General features: G+C 44.7%; 1 protein-coding gene across 2 annotated transcripts in view; it reads right to left on the reverse strand.

Annotated features, from left to right (window-relative positions):
• Positions 1-10226: 10226 nt before the first annotated feature.
• Positions 10227-20048, reverse strand: part of ADCY8 (adenylate cyclase 8) — a 179006-nt gene continuing 169184 nt past the window's right edge. For both annotated transcript variants that reach the window (XM_065586151.1, XM_065586150.1), the window contains 3 exons: positions 15171-15263; positions 14446-14560; positions 10227-10733 (listed from right to left, as the gene is read on the reverse strand). In XM_065586151.1, the coding sequence (XP_065442223.1) occupies positions 10246-10733; positions 14446-14560; positions 15171-15263 (696 nt within the window). In that variant the 3' untranslated portion in view covers positions 10227-10245. The remainder of the gene's footprint in view (positions 10734-14445; positions 14561-15170; positions 15264-20048) is intronic.

The following is a 20048-nucleotide window of genomic DNA, read 5'->3' on the forward strand; positions in this document are numbered from 1 at the left end:
TAGTGAAGCACGGAGCTTCAAAGACTGCAAATGCCCATCCATGTCACTCTGCCATTGGATGTCAACTGACAGGAATTCCCAGCCAGCTTTGCAACTACAAAGCTCTCCATGTACCAATGGAGAAGCTTAATGTGGCTCTTTTCTGTTCTAACCATTTCATTACACCTCTGCCAAAATCAAGTCTCGGGTAGGACTCTCTGCTTCTAAGGTGACAGCTTGACAGTGTCCATTATTAACTGCCATTGAAAACAGGGAGGCACTGCATATTTATGACATGGAAACTCCTTGGAGCCCCATGCTGCATAGAAAAAGGAGGTAAATTCCTATGGATACCAAAGGGACAGATTAAATGAGACTGCCACTCAGAGGAAACTTTGCTGGCTGTTTTCAGATGGGCATGTGACAGTGAGGTAATCAGGAATGAGTGAGAAGCTGTTACATACACAACAGCCACCATTATTAAGTCAGCATTTATGCAGGTACCACGCTGTGGTATCTGACAGCTTGTCTAAACCGTGTAAATTCCTGCATGCATTAGCGTGTGGCACACTAAGGGCCCATGCTAGACCCTGCCAATACACACTAAAAGTTCCCTACTGTGCATTAATGTAGTCCTGTTTCAAAGAGTACTACATTAACTCACACTGGAGACCTTTTAGTACATGCCAGCAGGGTCCACATAGGCCACTTAGTGTGCAACACACTAGTGCAAAACTGGAATTTACATCCCTCTAGCATGTACTAATGCTCTGTGTAGAGAAGTCCTGAGATACCACAGTGTGACGGAGCAGGGAGCAGGGCAGATTTGACCTGGGAATGTTGCAGGGGGGTTGCAGTGGGGATGTGGGACTTCCCTTGAAGGAAGCTACCTGAGCTGTAACCTGAGCCAGGAACGGGGGTGGGGAGAATTAACACCTTCTGCCCGGGAGACTGAACAAAGGAGAGGAGCAGCGGGAGGAGTTTTGAGTTTAGTTTTCGGTTGGGGCTGGGTGGTGCAACGCAGGGAACCCCAAGCTGGGGTCTAAGCTCCCTGAACCTCCCAGAGGGACCTAATTGAGGGGGTCTGGTCGTACCTACACGCTCTGCTTGAGACTGTATTCCTGTCCTTAAATAAACCTTCTGCTTTACTGGCTGGTTGAGAGTCGCAGTGAATCTCGGGAAGAGGGGTGCAGGGCCCTAACTCCCCCACAATCCGCAACACACAGTTCATTGCTATGCTAAGTATAGGGAAATGAAGGATTGTCTACATGGGAACATTCAGGGAAAATTAATCCAAATGAACTAAATGTGTGAATTTAAAGTGGATTCGTTAAACCACATTAAATGCTTGTGTGGATGTTCTCATTCAGAATTCAAATGGCCTTAATTTGTTTTAATTTAATTAACTTCCAAAGTGAATTACAGTGTGCACACAGGGATTAAGTGCGGTCTAACTAATCTACTTCAAAAATTAATTTGGATTAATTTTCCTGAGTGTCCTACTACTCTCAAATCTCACTTTGTGATAAATGTCTCTGTAGTGGTGAGTTGTATAGCATTTTCACCTCTTCTTGAACTTTGAACATTAGATATGGTATTATCGATCAACCAGAAGGGACCTGAAATATTATTTTAATATGCCAAACACTGCAATTTTAGCCCCAAATTTGCCCTTTATTAAAGTGGGTGAATGACCTTACATTGTAAATATATACACATGGAGGAGTGTAAGATCAATGGTCCAGGTAGTTCAATATCCTATTTGAGTCAGTGATCAAAACTGGATTCTTCAGAGGCTGGGAATAACTGACCATACTGCAATTCATTGTGTGTTGGTTTAGCAGATGCTAGTCTTATTCCTACCAATAGCTAATCTTTTTTAAAGACAATTTCTGAAGCTATATGAAGCAATGTATTGTTATGGGAGATGCATCCAAACCAAAACTCTGGATTCAAACATGCCTAAACTTTGGGTAAATTCAACTCCAGCTCTATATTGGGGCTTGAGCTCACCTCTGGTATTTACGAGGGTGCATATGCCTAGTCATTGCCTACACTGCTTGCATATTGGACTTATTGTTGTACTTATTGTAGGCTGCCATTGGGTAAGTCTTTGATCCAAAGACCATCACAGACCTAGTTAAAGCCAATGGGTGTGGCTAATCCTCCTTCAGTCTCAATGGAAGAAGCAATCAAGCCCCACTGTGTAGAAGAGACAGCTACAGACAATAGAAGCACTGGCCCGGGCACACGGCAAGTCAGAGCTAAACTATGTGGTCTGAGGGATTTCCCCGATTGCAAATACAGGGGTGAGGCTGTTGGTTTTGCAGCCTGTTTGTGTTAGAAGCCAGCAGAGCTTGGGAGTCACGGAAAGGTAGACTTGGGAGTTTCTGAGCAAGGAAACTGCCTGCTGCTGTTTGTTCCTATTGTGTCCAGGGAAACAAAACTTTTGGGACACTTTTTGTACACAAAGATTTCACCAAAGAAATGCTTGACTCGCATCATCTATTTCTCAACCTACCAGAAACAACCCTATAAGGCCCCCAATATTGGCTAACCTCTTGGGCCAAAGATCTCATGACAATTTGCCTGCATAGCAACATCCTGTACTACTACTAAGCCTATATGTCCACAGAGAAAGACTTAAGTTATGTACTGGAATGTAGAAATCAAGTATGTGGTCTGGATGGAGCCCTCCTTCTTTAGCAGTACCTGCGTCAACAGACAAGAAACACTGACGATAGATATAAATGTTGTTACTGGTTGGATGTAAGATCACAAGCTACAATGCTATTGACAAGTTATAGAGTATATCTATAAAACAGTGCATAGGTAATAGCTAGTGTTTCACTTGTAGCCTTTAGGCCAGTGGTCCCCAACTGGTCGATCGTGATCGACTGGTTGATCCTAGAGGATCTCCCAGTCAATCACGATCTCCAGCGGCTCCCTGCCTGTCCCAGCCCCACGCTGCTCCCAGAAGCAGCCAGTGTGGCCCGACGACCCTAGGGGCGGAGGGGGGCGGAGGTCTCCCTCTGTGCGCTGCTCCTATCTGCAAGCACCACCCCCGCAGCTCCCATTGGCCAGGAACGGGGAGCTATGGCCAATGGGAGCTGTGGGGGTGGGGCCGGGGCAGGCAGGGAGCTTGCCTTAATGGCAATGATGCTGCGTCGCTGACTGGGAGCTGCTGGAGGTAAGTGCTGCCCGGCGGGAGGCCGCACCCTAACCCAAACCAGCCCTGATCCCCATCCTCGAGCCAGCACCCCATACCCCCTCCTGCACCCCAACCCCCAGCCCTGACCCCCCTCCAAGAGCCAGCACCCCCACCCCTCCTGCACCCCAACACTCTGCCCCAACCCAGAGCCCCCTCCTGCACCCAAACTCCCTCCAAGAGCTTGCACCCCTCACCCCTCCTGCACCCCAACCCCCTGCTCCAGGCTCAGCCCAGAGCCCCCTCCAACTGCAAACCCCTCAGCCCCAGCCCAGAGCCCGCACCCCCTCCTGAACCCCAACCTCCTACCCCAGCCCAGTGAAAGTGAGTGAGGGTGGGAGAGAGCGAGTGACCGGGGGGGTGGGTCGGGATGGAGTGAGTGGGGCGGGGCTTTGGGGAACGGGGGATGGGGGCTCGGGGAAGGGGCAGAGTTGATCCTGAGTTGCCCTCAAATTCAAAAAGCGATCTTGGGTGTAAAAAAGTTGGAGACCACTGCTTTAAGCTATCATATTTGCATAAGTCACAAGCAGTGTAATCGGTGGAATAAGTAGGATCCATCTAACATAGACAAGTAACCCCAGACTGGGATTTTTTACCTGTGACAGTCACAGTCACTAGCATATTATTCCATGAGACTGAACAAATTTAGCCAGCACTTTATCTGTGTGACACAAAGCTAAGACTTCATTAGCAAAGAATTCTGCTCGGGAATAAAGCTACGCTAAGGGGGATTTTGGAAGGACTAACAAAAAAAGCCAACCATGCCTATGCCAAGAAGCACCAGATTAAAAACGCTCTTATCCTCACATCTTCAGCATAGATTCCTGTTGTCTAGTTAACACCTTCCTCAGGCTGGAAATTGTCACGCCAAGGGTTGGCAGCATTGACAATGAGCAGGAGAAAACTCGTCCATCAGGGACATGTGTGTTTAGCAAGGATGAAATGCCAAGTGAACCACAGGAAACACTGATCCATCCACGTTGGTAGGAAAACTAGTGCCTAAGGAAAAAGACAGCTGTTTTTTAAAGCACTGTTTAAACCTGCCAAGACTTGGTTCCCGAGTGCTGCAAACGCCGCATTCAATGTGAAATTAGTTTAACTATCTCAGGGCTTGTCTGCACAGTGCGGATTATGGGGGTGCGTGTAGCAGTGCACACTAAAATATTGCACTCCAAGATGTTCAGGCCTGGGCTACAGCCTGAGCTTTGGGATCCTCCCACCTTACAGGATCCTGGAATCTGGACTCCAGCCCAAGGCCAGATGTCTACACTGCAATTAAACAGCCACTTAACCCAAGCCCCATGAACCCGTGTCAGCTGACATGGCCCATTTGCGGATAGCTAATTGCAGTGTAGACGTACCCTAACTGCCCCTGCTAGCATGAACTAAAAGGAACCTAGTTCACATTAACATAGTGTAGCCCATACAGCAATTATAGCAGTAATCATCAGAGAAAGGGGTAAGGACTTGGTAGCAGAAATGAGAGATTTATAGGCCTATACCTATAAGAATAGCTTATGCAGTTAGCTTACGGCCTTATAGCGTGAGTAGTTAGGATAAGTAAGTAGCCGAACAGTGACCTTGAGTCACAAGATGGCATACGACTTTGTTTATTGTTTTTCAGTAAGCACAAGTGTTGCAAACTGATGGCAGGTAACTGCAAGAAGGCAGTTTGTACCACTTTAGAATATTTTGGAGGGACACAACAGCAGATGCCAGTGTTAGACTATAGATATTCAGGCCTGCCTGTAAAGGCCTATACCTTTAGGTGTATTTTTATCACTTAGCAAGTTACAGGGGTATAAAAAAAAAGACTCAAAATCACAGTCGGCCTGTGTCTGGGCCTTCTCTCACTGTGACAGTCTGAGGCCTGGTTCTTAGGCTAAAGCCTTTGGCTAAGCAGCAGGGGCAGCCATAACCTGGGAAACGTACGGTCACATCCTCACATCCCAAACCAGTCACACTGAAATAATGGGGTATTGGGCTGTTAGGAAGACGATCCTGTCCCATCACCACCAGATAAGGAAACAGATCTTAAGATGGTTAAAGAAAACTTAGTCTGATAGCATCCTGTCAGGCAAGAAATCACTTATCAATGGTTGCGGTTGTGAACTTCTCATTTCTGTATGTTTTATCTTTATGGTTCCACTTTTCTATTGTTAATCTGTCTGGTTCTCTAATTGTTTCTGTCTGCTATATAATTAATTTTGCTAGGTGTAAGTTAATTAGGGTAGTGGGATATAATTAGTTAGAGACTATGTTTGGATTGGTTAGTTAAATTTCAGTAAAATGATTGGTTAAAGTATAGCTGAGAATATTACTATATAAACTGGGGTCAAATAGGAAGTGGGTGGGGAACGGAAATTGGAATTATGCTTGCTAAGTGGGGGGAGAACGGGAATAGGGAATGGGGAACAGGGATACAGGCAAGGCTCTGCCGCGTCAGAGCCAGGAAGAGGAGACTGGGTAAACGTTCTGTGGCATCAGAGCTGGGAAGGGGGACACGGGGTAAAGGCTCTGCGGCGTCAGAGCTGGGAAGGGGGAGATGGGGTAAAGGCTCTGTGGCGTCAGAGCTGGGAACGGTACACTGGGGAACAGACTCTATCAGCGTATAAAGATAAGCCCGACTGGTGTGAAGGGCTTTGGAATATGCTTGCTTGGAAACTAACCCCAATAAATATCGAATTGTTTGCACTTTGGACTTCTGGTCTTTTACTGCTTGCTGTGTGTGTGACAAGAGCCAGGGAAGTGGGAGGGTGAAGGAAAGCCCTCTAACAGCCTAACTACAGGTAAGCATAGTAACCTAACTGACATATATATTAATGAGTTTAACTTAACTAATATACTAATCTATGGGATAGGACAGCCCAATAGTAGGAGGGTGAGGAAGTTAAGCTATGGTACAAGAGAGAAGAGCTAGGCATACCTACGCATACACAACCAGTCACCTGGACATTACTCTACATTTCAAGCTACTCTATTTACTAATTCTACTGCTGTATACACGGGAACTGCAATTTGGTGTTTCCAGAAAGGCTGTTTCCTGCCGCTTTGCTTAGTGTGAATTTTTCACATTTTTACATTCACATCACAGCTTGCTTTTAAAAGTGATTTTTAGTGCTGGTGAAAGGTGCCAGATTGGCAGCTCTGGAGAAAAGACTCCTCTGCTTATCTTGTGGCAAATATGGATAGCAGCAGGGCAAGCTTCCCCTCTCCCCACTAAGATGTCTCAATCCTGGCACAGAGATCTACATCCAGAGGTAAGAAGGGTAGTTCAGTCTTAATTCTCCGTCTCGGGGGGCCTGGATCAGCATTCATGTCGTGCTCCCCGGCAGTACCCAGCCTCGGTGAGGCTAATGATCCAACCAGTGGACTAAATTCAGTGATGAATCCTGGGCATGTACCACCTGAGGCATGTTGTGCATAAGCTAAGAAGTACTTGGCCTCTTTACAGACTGTCAAAATGGCACAGGAGCCAGCAAAGAGAGCTGAAAACAGGGGCGTTAAGCCCTGGTTCCATAGGGGCAGTGTGAGTTCTTGAGAGTGTTTGCTGGTTTGTAGAGGATGGTAGGGGGCAGTGTGTTGTGACAGAAGCAAAGCCTTTGATTACGTCCTGATTGGGGGTGGGAATTCACTGATCAGGCTCCGATAAAGGCAGCCAAGCATAGGAGCCAGCCAACCGAACTAGAAACGGGAATTCGAGTGGGAGTTTGTATGGGGAATCTGGGTGAGAGTGTCTGGTGTTGTGTTTTTGTTTTGTGTGTGTGTGTGTTAATAGTTACATAGGAGGGAAGACTATGAGAGCCATAGTGGCAGCAATGGTAGTGACTAAGGAATGAAAGAAACAATGAAGTTGACTGGATGTAGAAGCTGTGGGATGTACATTATCCTGGAGTAGGTATCTGAAAGATGCTCCATTTGTATGAAGTGCCGCCTGTTAAATCCGATAGAAGAGAAGACATGAGGTTTGGAGATGCAACCAGAAACTATGGTTGAGTTTCAAAGGGGATTCGAGCAGATGATGGAGGGAAGGTGAGAGGAGGCTGAAGGGAAAACTCAAGGCTTTCAGATGCAGGCTGGTCTGGAAAACTGTGAGGCTAGACTACTGGAGGAGGAAAGTGGCCAGTGGAAGCATGTGACTAAGAGAATAGAGGCAGAAGAAAAGACTGGCTAGTGAAGTAGAAATAGAGCTGAGGAACAGGTTTCTGAGTTGGAAACTGAAGGGGCATGGCAGGCAGTAACAGCAGATGGGAGGGTAATGAAGAAGAGAAAAGGGGAAGAGACCATTGAGATAGCCAGAGATCAGATCCCTGGCAGGATAGAGGATTACTCACAAAAGATTTCAGAGTAGCAGCCGTGTTAGTCTGTATCCGCAAAAAGAAGAACAGGAGGACTTGTGGCACCTTAGAGACTAACAAATTTATTAGAGCATAAGCTTTCGTGGACTACAGCCCACTTGAAGTGGGCTGTAGTCCACGAAAGCTTATGCTCTAATAAATTTGTTAGTCTCTAAGGTGCCACAAGTCCTCCTGTTCTTCTTTTCACAAAAGATTGCAAGTGAGAACAAATGACAAGAGGACTTGCAGCCTGAAAGAACGGGTTGGGGAAGGCTGGAGAATCGCACCGACACCAGGAAGAGGCAGGTCTATGTGACTGGGAACTCCCTACTAAGAAGATCAGACAGGCCTGTCACCAGAGCTGATCCAGAGAACTGAAGATTCTGGATAGTCTCGCTGTATAATCTCCATTCAAGAATATTAAAGGAACTGGCACATGAAATTGCAAGCTCAACAGCAAGGATTTTTAATGAATCTGTAAACTTGGGGCTTAGACCCTGTTACTGGAGAATTGCTAATATAGTACCTATTTTTAAGAAAGGAGAAAAAAACAATCCAGGAAACCACAGGCCTGTTGGGTTGATCTCAATTGTATGTTAGGTCTTGGAACAAATTTTGAAAGAGCAAGTAGTTAAGGACATAGAGACCAATGGTAATTGGGATAAAACACAATATGGTTTTACAAAAGGTAGATCATTTCAGACCAACGTGATCTCTTTCTTTGAGAAGATAACTGATTTTTTAGACAAAGGAAATGAAGATGATCTAATCTACCTGGATTTCAGTAAAGCATTTGATACAGTTCTACATGGGAAATTATCAGTTGAATTGGAGAAGATGGGAATTAATATGAGAATTGAAAGGTGGGTAAGGAACTGGCTAAAGGGGAAACTACAGTGGGTCAGATTGAAAGGTGAATTGGCAGGCTGGAAGGAGGTTACTTGTGGAGTTCCTCAGGGATTGGTCTTGGGATCTATCTTATTTAACATGTTCATTAATGACCTTGGCACAAAGAGTGGGAGTGTGTTAATAAAATTTGCGGATGACACAACGTTGGGAGGTATTGTCAATATGGAGGAGGACCGGAATATCATACAAGAAAATCTGGATGACCTTGAAAATAATAGGATGAAATTTAATAATGCAAGGTCATGCACTTAGGGACTACCAACAAGAATTCTTGCTATAAGATGGGGATTTATCAGTTGGAATCAACAATGGAGTGTTATTACTATTATACAAGGGACTGGTTAGACCTCATCTAGATTAATGTGAGTGATTCTGGTCTCCCATGTCTAAGAAAGATGAATTCTAACTGGAACAAGTACAAAGATGGACTACTAGGATGATTAGAGGAATGGAGAACCTACCTTACAAGAGGAGACTTAAGGAGTGTGTCTTATTTAGCCTAACAAAACAAAGGCTCTCTATAACTACATCAGATGGAAAAATACGAGGGAGGGAGAGCAGTATTTAAGTTAAATGCCAATGTTGGCACAAGAACAAATAGCTATAAACTGGCCATAAATGAGTTTAGACTTGAAATTAGATGAAGATTTCTGACCATCAGACAAGCTATGTTCTGGAACAGCCTCCCAAGGACAGCAGTAGAGGAAAAAAAATCTAACTGGTTTCAAGACTGAGCTTGAAGGAGAGGATGTTATAATGAAACTGACTACAGTGGCATATGGCCCACCTGTGACTGCTAGTAGCAAATATCCCCAGTGATCACAGATGGGACACTAGATGGGGAGGGCTCTGAGTTACTACAGTGAATTCTTTCCCAGGTGTTTAGCTGGTGGGTCTGTCCAATATGCTCAGGGTCTAATTGATCACCCTATTTGGGGTTGGGAATGAATTTTCCCCCAGGTTAGATTGGCAGAGACCCTGGGGTTTAAATTTTGCCTTTCTCTGCCATGTGAGGCATGGGTCACAGGCTGGTTTGAACTAGAGTAAATGGTGGATTCTCTGTAACTTGAAGTCTTTAAATCAAGGGTTGAGGACTTCACTAACTCAGCCGGAGGTTGGGTGGATGAGGTTCTGTGGCCTGCGACCTACATGAGGTCAGACTAGATGACCACCATAGTCCCTTCTGGCCTTCAAGTCTGCTAGTCTAAAAGGAGCAGCAGTTGAAGTGGTGAGTTTTGTGATGTGGACTAAACTGAGACTCACTCATTTCACACAGGCCAAAGAGCCATCAGATGGTAATGCTGTAGACCTGGTGTGAATTTGAAGTGATGCTCACAGAGATGAAGGACAATCTTGTGATTAAGGCAGTGGACTGGAAATCAGGACATCTGAGTGCAATTCCTGGCCATGCCACAGGCTTCCTATTTGACCTTGGGCAAGTCACATGACCCCTCTGTGCCTTAGTTCCCTCCCCATTTGGTCTATTAGTTCTCTTTAGATTCTAAACTCTTCCCGGCCGGGATTCTCTTTTATCAGGGGCTTGTGCGATGACTAGCACGATGGGACCCTGATCTTAGACTGGGCTTCTAGCTTACTATGGTAGTACAATGGATAACTAAAACTAAGTAATGACTAGAGGTCTCTCAGTCCATTACTAATTCCTGAAACCGCTGGTGACTTACGTTTCGCACGAACGTTGTACCAAAAGGAGGAAAAATCATACTTGTTCTAAAAAAAATTAAACCCTTTTTATTTGTATATTTATTTTATATATAAAAGAAATTAAAAAAAAGAACACAAACAAAATGTTTATTATGGCAATTCAGTTTTGTCAGAGCCCTCTGCTTGGGCCACTGCCTCTGGTCCACTGGAAGTTAGCAAAGTCCGCCGGTTATAATGTCCCTTTATGATGCCAGTGTTATTGTTCTCATTAAGGATTTGCTTCTGTTTTTGCCTGTTAAGAGACTGTACAAGTCCTAATACAACAGCCGCTAAGGAATACTGTCCAGTCAGTTTTCTTGGTTGTAAGATTAAAGGGTTTGGTTGTACTCTTCCTAGAAGAAAATATGTTTTGATTTTTCCTTCCTGTTCGCTGATACCTTTGACGTAAATCTCTCCTCGATAGTCGAAAGCAAATCCCTTGTCTTTCAGGATTAGATACGTTTCTTCAGGCACTTGTATTCTGCCGCTTACACCCGTGCTGTCCATTCGACTAGCTAAGTTAACCGTTTTGCCCCAGATATCATATTGGGGTTTCTTAGCACCGATAACTCCTGCTACAACAGAGCCATGGCTAATACCTACAAACAAGATCAAATCAAGAGGAAACATAATTAGACAATCAGGCAAGAATGTTTGAAATACCAAGTTTGCAATTATGCTTTAGACGTTTGCTTCAGACATATTCTTTGCTGAGTTTTAGGAAAAGGGTGGAAATAAAGAGAAATAAGGACATAAAACATTGGAACTTCTATCTGGATATTGATTGTATATGGTAGCTATCACTGTATGATGTGAATATCTGTGAACTATGCATCACCTTGCCACCAATAAACTTGGTACCGTACAAGGGCTCAGGACTAGCTCTTGTTCCAAATAGGTTTGCCATCTTATGGGAGTTTGTCCTGCAAGACAAACTTGTTACTATTACACTATCAGGATGTGACAGCCTCATATTGTTACTTCCCATGAAAAGACATCACAACATCATGATGCAATTGCTTAAAAATGTCATAGTTTCTTAACAGCTTAGCATTATTTGGGAAAGCTAAAATTGTCCTGCAAGCACTCCTAGTAAATTTAAGACAAGGGGTAATGCTGTAAGATTAAAAGGGTCTATATGCCTATTTTAAAAGTAAATTCAGTACCGGTGAAAGGTGATAGATACACAGCTCTGGAGAGAAATTGCTGTAGAAAGAATAGTAAATATGGCAGGCAACCAGCTTGGCTTAACAGTGAAATCCTTGCTGATCTTAAACACAAAAAAGAAGCTTACAAGAAGTGGAAGATTGGACAAATGACCAGGGAGGAGTATAAAAATATTGCTCAGGCATGCAGGAGTGAAATCAGGAAGGCCAAATCACACTTGGAGTTGCAGCTAGCAAGAGATGTTAAGAGTAACAAGAAGGGTTTCTTCAGGTATGTTAGCAATAAGAAGAAAGTCAAGGAAAGTGTAGCCCCTTACTGAATGAGGGAGGCAACCTAGTGACAGAGGATGTGGAAAAAGCTAATGTACTCAATGCTTTTTTTGCCTCTGTCTTCACGAATAAGGTCAGCTCCCAGACTGCTGCACTGGGGAGGAGGTGACCAGCCCTCCGTGGAGAAAGAAGTGGTTTGGGACTATTTAGAAAAACTGGACGTGCACAAGTCCATGGGGCCGGATGCGCTGCATTCGAGGGTGCAAAAGGAGTTGGTGGATGTGATTGCAAAGCCATTGGCCATTATCTTTGAAAACTCATAGCGATCGGGGGAGGTCCTAGAAAAAGGCTAATGTAGTGCCCATCTTTAAAAAAGGGAAGAAGGAGGATCTGGGGAACTACAGGCCAGTCAGCCTCACTTCAGTCCCTGGAAAAATGATGGAGCAGGTCCTCAAGGAATCAATTCTGAAGCACTTAGAGGAGCGGAAAGTGATCAGGAACAGTCAGCATGGATTCACTAAGGGCAAGTCATGCTTGACTAACCTAATTGCCTTCTATGATGAGATAACTGGCCCTGTGGATGAGGGGAAAATAATGGACTTGCCAGCAAGTTAAAGAAGTATGGGCTGGATGAATAGACTATAAGGCGGATAGAAAGCTGGCTAAATCGTCAGGCTCAACGGGTAGTGATCAATGGTTCCATGTCTAGTTGGCAGCTGGTATCAAGCGGAGTGCCCCAGGGGCCAGTCCTGGGGCCGGTTTTGTTCAATAACTTCATTAATGATCTGGAGGATGGTGTGGACTGCATCCTCAGCAAGTTTGCAGATGACACTAAACTGGGAGGAGTGGTAGATACACTGGAGGGTACAGATAGGATACAGAGGGACCTAGATAAATTAGATGATTGGGCGAAAAGAAATCTGATGAGGTTCAACAAGGACAAGTGCAGAGTCCTGCACGTAGGAAGGAAGAATGCACTGCTACACACTAGGGACAGAATGGCTAGGCAGCAGTTCTGCAGAAAAGGACCTAGACGTTAGAGTGGACGAGAAGCTGGATATGAGTCAACAATGTGCCCCTGTTGCCAAGAAGACTAATGGCGTTTTGGGCTGTATAAGTTGGGGCATTGTCAGCAGATCGAGGGACATGATCATTCCCCTCTATTCTGTATTGGTGAGGCCTCATCTGGAGTACTGTGTCCAGTTTTGGGTCCCACACTCCAAGAAGGACGTGGAAAAATTGGAAAGAATCCAGCGGAGGGCAACAAAAATGATTAGGGGACTGGAGCACATGACTTATGAGGAGAGGCTGAGGGAACTGGGATTGTTTTGTCTGCAGAAGAGAAGAATGAGGGGGGATTTGACAGCTGCTTTCAACTACCTGAAAAGGGGTTCCAAAGAGGATGGATCTAGACTGTTCTCAGTGGTACCAGATGACAGAACAAGGAGTAACGGTCTCAAGTTGCAGTGGGGGAGGTGTAAGTTGGATATTAGGAAAAAAAATTTCACTAGGAGGGTGGTGAAGCACTGGAATGGGTTACCTAGGGAGGAGGTGGAATCTCCTTCCGTAGAGGTTTTTAAGTTCAGGCTTGATAAAGCCCTGGCTGGGATGATTTAGTTGGAGATTGGCCCTGCTTTGAGCAGGGGGTTGGGTTAGATGTTCTCCTGAGGTCCCTTCCAACCCTAATCTTCTATGATTCTATATACGGACAATGACAATGCAATCTTCCTCACATTGCCTGATCTGTATGGCTCAACCTTGATGTGGAAAGGCCACCTCTAAGGGACCACAGTTCTGCTGGGTATGTTTTGGGCTTATCCAGTAATGCAGTCTCCTATAATGACTGTCAGGTACAGGCACGTTACTGCTGTATCCAATACATACAGCCCATCACTTTTGTGTCCCATCCTAAGGGTTTCATCCAGGATGCCAGGTTCCCCATGGCAGCAATTCAAAACCACTGGTGATCCTACAGGTCTGGTCAGAACTAGAATTAGATTTTTGTGAAAAGCCAAAAAACAAGTTCCCATACTTAGAATAAACTCTCATTTCTATTTTCGAAGGAGAAGCAGCTGAGGCAAGGAGATTCAATGAAAAAAGACAAGATGAGTCAGCATCAGATCCAGGATGAGCTGTAGTTGTTCCTGGATCCCAGTCTAGTGCTCAGACCGTCACACAATGAGCCTCTCTGTCAGATTCATGCGAGAGTGTACAGAATGTTATCATCCATCAGTACAGTAGCTTGAACAAGAGATTATAAACATTATAAAAAGAGAACCAGAAGATTCTCCTTTAGGCTAAGTAGTAGGAGCCTGTATTTTGGGAGCCGGAGGGTTGGATTTGTATCCCTGCTCATGATTGAAGTCAATGTGACCACAGAAGACAAAATCGCTGGTGGTATTGAAGTTCTGTACATCCACATGATCAATATACAATGTCCTTGCAGGTTATAACAGGCTGCAGGTTTAAATCAAACATAAGGAAGCACTTCTTCACCCAGTGCACAAGCAACCTGTGGAACTCATTGCCAAAAGTATAACTGGGTTCAAAAAAGAAATAGATGAGTTCATGAAAATAGGTCCATCAATGGCTATTACCCAAGGTGGTCAGGATGCAACCCCATGCTCTGGGTGTCCCTAAACCTCTGACTGCCAGAAACTGGGACTGGATGACAGGAGATGGATCACTGAATAATTCCCTTGTTCTCTGCATTCCCTCTTAAGCATCAGACACTGGCCACTGTCAGAAGAAAGGATACTGGGCTAGATGGACCACTGGTCTGACCCAGTATGGCCATTCCTAGGTTCTTATGTATAAAGGGTGTGTGCTTGCAAAAAACAACTCACTTTATTTCAAATGCTTGCACTGTACTTACCGATGCGGAGTTCAAAGTTGTTGAACGAATGTTTGTTGATCTCCTGTATACTTTCATTCAAAGCTATGGAGAAGTCAGCCAGAGCACACAAATGTCCCCATTTGTCTTCACATTGCTAAGAGTGAATTAAAACGGAATACATTAGGTGTGTTTTGCATTTGCTATAAAACAACTATCTCCCCAGAGCTAAGTATGTGAAATCATAATTCATAAGAGCAGTCTCATCATACCCTATTAAATCTCAGTGAAGTGGTTCACTGTTAATGGAGAGGTAATACATTCCATTTATGGTGAACTGCTTACACATTTCAGTACAGAGATGCCTTGCTGTGAAATATTGTAGCTGCTTTGCTTGAAATCAGGAATTTGATGGGTAATAATGGGAATAAGCAGGAGGTGGGACTTCAGGGGATAAAGTTAAAGCTGGGAGGGCATGAGGAAAGAGAAACACAACTTGGTTTAGGAGGAAAAGTAATGAGAATGGGAGTCAGGGGAATAAGGGGAGAAACAGCATTGAGAATGAAAGAAGAAAAGAGGAGAGAGAATTCTTCGAGAACAATTGTGATTTTCATTCGCTAGAAGTTCCAAATATCTATTTTCTTCTAGTAAATATCACCCTGTGAGCATCTAAAAATGACACCAATATCGTTTACTTTGCAGGAATGGATGAAGATCATCACATTGACATCTCTGCTTGTTTTAAAAAGATTGAATTAGCCCCTTACCTGTTTTTCAGGTGATAATCCTGATACAGCCATGTATGTGCTGCCAATGGTTTTAATTTTTTCAATATCTTGAAATCTTTCTTCACCTAGTAACTAATGCAAATGAGACAAAAGGCTGTCACTTCTATAGTACCTGATGCCAAATGCTGTACAGTTAAATTGTACAAGTAAAAAGACCTAAACTAATAATTATTCTCACAGTTCATTGTAAGGAAGATCTAATTTGGTAGAGCATCTTGGGTAATTTACAATGGCACACAGTTCGCTTGAACTTCTTTGTACAATGAGCTTAAAGCTTTCAATGTTTCCATGCTAGATACTCACAAAATACAGTCAGTTAAACCCTGCTGTGCCCTGCAGGACTGCTTGGCACATCATATTATGGATAGTACAAAATACACACACTCAAGTCCAATTTAAATTCAGGCAATTGCTGCAGTTCCATCACACACATGAACACAGATATACATACATGTACACACACAAATTGACCATAAACAAACTGAAAAAACAACAACCAACCAGCACCCAAAATGTTACAAAATCTCCTTAATTCCTAGAGGAGAGTTCTCTCTTATTAGGCAAAACATTAACACCCTTATACTATATATCACTATGCAAAGTTCTTCCAATTCATGCGTCTGAGGTTCCCATTGATTAAAAGCTAAAGGGATTACTTTATTCAAAGCAAGATGCATACCACAAGCTTATCACAGATGACGTCCCATCAAACTAACCACATTGTACGTAAGTCAAGAATCTGGGGTCTTGGAAACATTGTATCTTGTTTATGGAAATCACACCACCTGTCTCTAATGGAATGGTGCACTGCCACCTATGCAGGGAATGTAAACCCATATGCCCTTCCAACCATGGAAAGGCCAACACCTGACCTACTTTTATTTTCTTCTATCTGCTTGCAAAGCCATTTATGTGCCTTTCCCTGCCCAAAAGCCAGATGCTTCAATGCTCTTTTAAAGAAAGGAATCACTGCTTGTAACGCAGCCTTCATGAGCAATCTGATGGCAACAGATCAGTGTGAACAGGCGTTGGGGGAAAACAATTTTGGTAAAGAAACAGATTTCATTTTCAGCTTCCAGAGTGTTTTTGTAAACTGCAGTGAGCAACACAGTAATTTAAAAAGCATGACAAATATCTGAACCGTGCTCTTTTCAGGCGCAAAGAAGCCATTGGCTCTTAGATCATTTACAGAGAATCTCTCAAGCTATCTTATTTTTTTCTTCTATTATTTTAAATACCCTTATATTTCAGCATTAGCCTTTTTATCAGCTGCTTCCATCCATGTTTAAAACAATGCTTTCATTTTCATTTTCTGCTCTGTGGCATCTTACAAAGATGGAGTTTAATATTGTGGGAAAATATTCAAATTGACTCAGTTCTTCCCCCCCCTTTCTGTGTTCACTAATTTGCCCAGGCAATTTAGGGCACATTTTCTAACACTAAACCTACCTTGAGCCCAAAAACTAATTAAGAGCCTGACCCCACATTCTTCACATATTCAGGGTCAGGGGATGTCATTGAACATGCAGAAAATGCAAAATTGGTCCTCAAGTGTACACATGCAATATTAGAATCATAGAATACCAGGGTTGGAAGGGACCTCAGGAGGTCATCTAGTCCAACCCCCACAGCACCAATCCCCAACTAAATCATCCCAGCCAGGGTTATGTCGAGCCTGACCTTAAAACCTCTCAGGAATGAGATTCCACCACCTCCCTAGGTAACCCATTCCAGTGCTTCACCACCCTCTTAGTGAAAAAGTTTTTCCTAATATCCAACCTAGACCTCCCCCACTGCAACTTGAGACCATTGCTCCTTGTTCTGTCATCTGCCACCACTGAGAACAGTCTAGATCCATCCTCTTTGGAAGCCCCTTTCAGGTAGTTGAAAGCAGCTATCAAATCCCCCCCTCATTCTTCTCTTCTGCATGCACCTGGGCATATTATGCAAGTACAATTTAATCAGTGAAGTGTGAAAATGTGATTCTGCAGTTAAATCATAATTTATATTTGTGACAGCATAATAATGGCTATGGCAAAAGACTGATATCATAAACACAGCTTAAATCATTGCAGCATAAAGAGAAAGGGAAAATGGTCCGTGAAGTAGAAAGCCCTTATTAAAATACCAAAACAAGTAATATCAGCACCAAGCCACCACTAAGGTGGTAAGCACCTCAGATTAAACTGATTAGATAGAAAATGAGATATCAGAAAAAATTGGCCTTTGATCTGCAATTTTCAGGGCAGGGACAGTGTCTATGTGTGCTTCTGTACAGCATACAAAACACTGAGGGCTTGGTCTTGGTTGTGGCTTCTGGGATACATTGAATAATTATAATAATATTCATCCTGGACTCCAAAAAGTGGTGCTATAAAAAGGCAGCACAGTGTCCATATAGTAAATGTGCCTGTCAGTGCCTCTGAGCATGTCTACAAACTAGAAAATCACGTACAACTGCATTCTCAAATGACATGTTGTCACACTGAAAGACTTCTCATGCCAGTCCAGAAGTCAACACCTCTCGGATCGCCCATCAGGGAGAAGCCTGGATAACTAGACAGGCCTTACAGCAGGTTCTGAAGGTCAACAGACTTTTGGAGTTTTGGGAAAAGCAAGTTCCAGAGTCACATGCCCCCAAATACATAAATTTGCAGCCAGACTATGGTCTGGCCTTATGTGACTGTACAAGGATATAAAAGGCAGTTAGACACCTGCCTCTACACCCATGTAAGTCCTCTTTGGACTGCTGCTCTAGGCACACAAGGAAAGCAGGGCTCCATGAGGCCACTGCTTCCCCCTCCTGTGTGGGGAGTTGGAGGAGAGGGGTAGGGAGTGGGCAGTCTTGAATTCATTCCCCACAATGTAGGTTATTTCTCCCCAGACAAAGGGCGAAGAGGGGCAGGATTGTGACTCTCTGAGATAGCGTACAGCTTCCCAGAAGCACAGGAAGCACAAAATGGCTGAAATTCAGCCAGAGAAGTCTTCTGTTTGTTTTTCTCTCCTCAACATAGATCTACTACCATGAAGACAGAAGATCAGACCATAGCAGTCCTCTTCACCAAATTAGAAAGCAAACAACACTCATCTCAGTTTTTGAGCATAGACAGATTGGTTTCCTCAGGCTGACTACACCCAGAAAAGTTCTCCTGATGCACACCACTCCTCCTTATTTGCAGACTGCTATGGTGGTGAAAGAGGTGGTTTACATCACAGCCACAGCACATGACTTAAAAGTGTACATGCAGCAATTGGGTGAATCCGGAACAGGATTTTCACCACTAGCGCTCTAACCTCCCTTCCTTCATGCTTCTTTGGCCACGGAAGGCGTACCAAAGAGAATGATGCAGAAGGACATTTAGAAGACACTGTATCTGTGTGTCAAGGAAAGAAGATAATTATATTGTCCCATCAACGTATAAACCAAATGGTTCAGCACAGTATGTTCCTTTATGCAGCTCTCAAACCCAACTGGGTGGGGAAGGAATATCAGCAGAAAAGGTCCTCTGCCCAGGTAGGTGCAAATCTGAGCCCTGATCTCAAACTGAATAAAGAATGGTTTGTTATTATTCAGTGACTCCATAATTAATTTGTTCCCCTCCACCTGCCAGATCTGCAAACTGAATCTAGGCTCTGACAGGCAAACTGGATTTGTTCCGGCTCACATGCCATCACCAATGACAACTACATTCCAGTTGCAGAATCTTTAATAGGAAACAATCCATCTCACTCTCTCTCAGCTGACTGGGGCAAACGGGAATAATAAGCAGTCACAATGGATGTTGGTCACTGAAGTCAGCAGCTCTGACTCCGAATACACGCAGGGTGCAGAAACGTTGACTAAGATGTCACCATTTTTCATAATCGCCCTTCTCGCTCTTAACAGCTGCTGAGTAAAGCAATTGTTTTTCACAATCTTTATATATGTAATGCTGAAAAGCAGCATTTTTCCAACACTAACAGTGCTGCTCCCAAGCTGTGCATCCAGATTTGCTCACAGGTCTGCAAATAAGGAGTAGGGTGAAATATTGGCAAGGAAGTATCATGCACACCAAGGGTGGGTCCCCTCCACCTTGTCCTTAAGTCAATATTTGCAAGAAAATGCTACTAGCAGACTTTCAGCTAGGGTAGGGTTACCATTCGTCCGGATTTACCCGGACATGTCCTCCTTTTTGTGTTAAAAATAGCGTCCGGGGGGGGGAATTTGTAAATCACTCAAAATGTCTGGGATTTTCCCCCCAGGCAAAGCGAGGTGCGGCTGGGAGGGCTGCAGGAAAGTCAGCCTCTCGCATGGGGCTCTGCCAGAGCCCTTCCCCCTGCAGCTTGCCGGGCTAGATTCCGGAGCAGCTGTAGAGCTCCTCCCCTCCCCCCCCCCCGTATTCTGAGCCGGCCGGGCCGTTTGCATCGGGCCTCGGCAGCTCCTCCTCCCCTGCAGCCCAGCGCCCCGCTCCGGCAGCACTGTGCAGGGCCAGGGACCGGGTTGTGTGTTGCGCTGGGGAGCGCAGCCATGTGTCCGGCTCTGCACAGAGCCCAACACCATGTTCTGAGTGGCAGGGTAAGGGGGCCAGGGGGCAGGAGAAGGGGCAGGGAGGTTCTGGAGGGGGCAGTCAAGAGACGGGGGGGGGGTCGGGAGTTCGGGGGGGGGCTTTTTGGGGGGGGTGGAGAAGGTTTTGGGCAGTCAGGGTACAGGTAGGGGGTAGGGTCCTGGGGGGCAGTTGGGGGGGTCTTAGGAGGGGGCAGTTAGGGGACAAGGAACAGGGAGGCTTAGGTGGGGGTGGGGTTCTGGAGGGCAGTTAGGAGCAGGGGTCCCAGGAGGGGGCAGTCAGGGGACAAGGAACGGGGGGAGGGTTGGGAGTT

The sequence above is a fragment of the Chrysemys picta genome, chromosome 2 (assembly GCF_011386835.1).
Source record: "Chrysemys picta bellii isolate R12L10 chromosome 2, ASM1138683v2, whole genome shotgun sequence".
NCBI classification, from domain to species: Eukaryota; Metazoa; Chordata; order Testudines; family Emydidae; genus Chrysemys; species Chrysemys picta.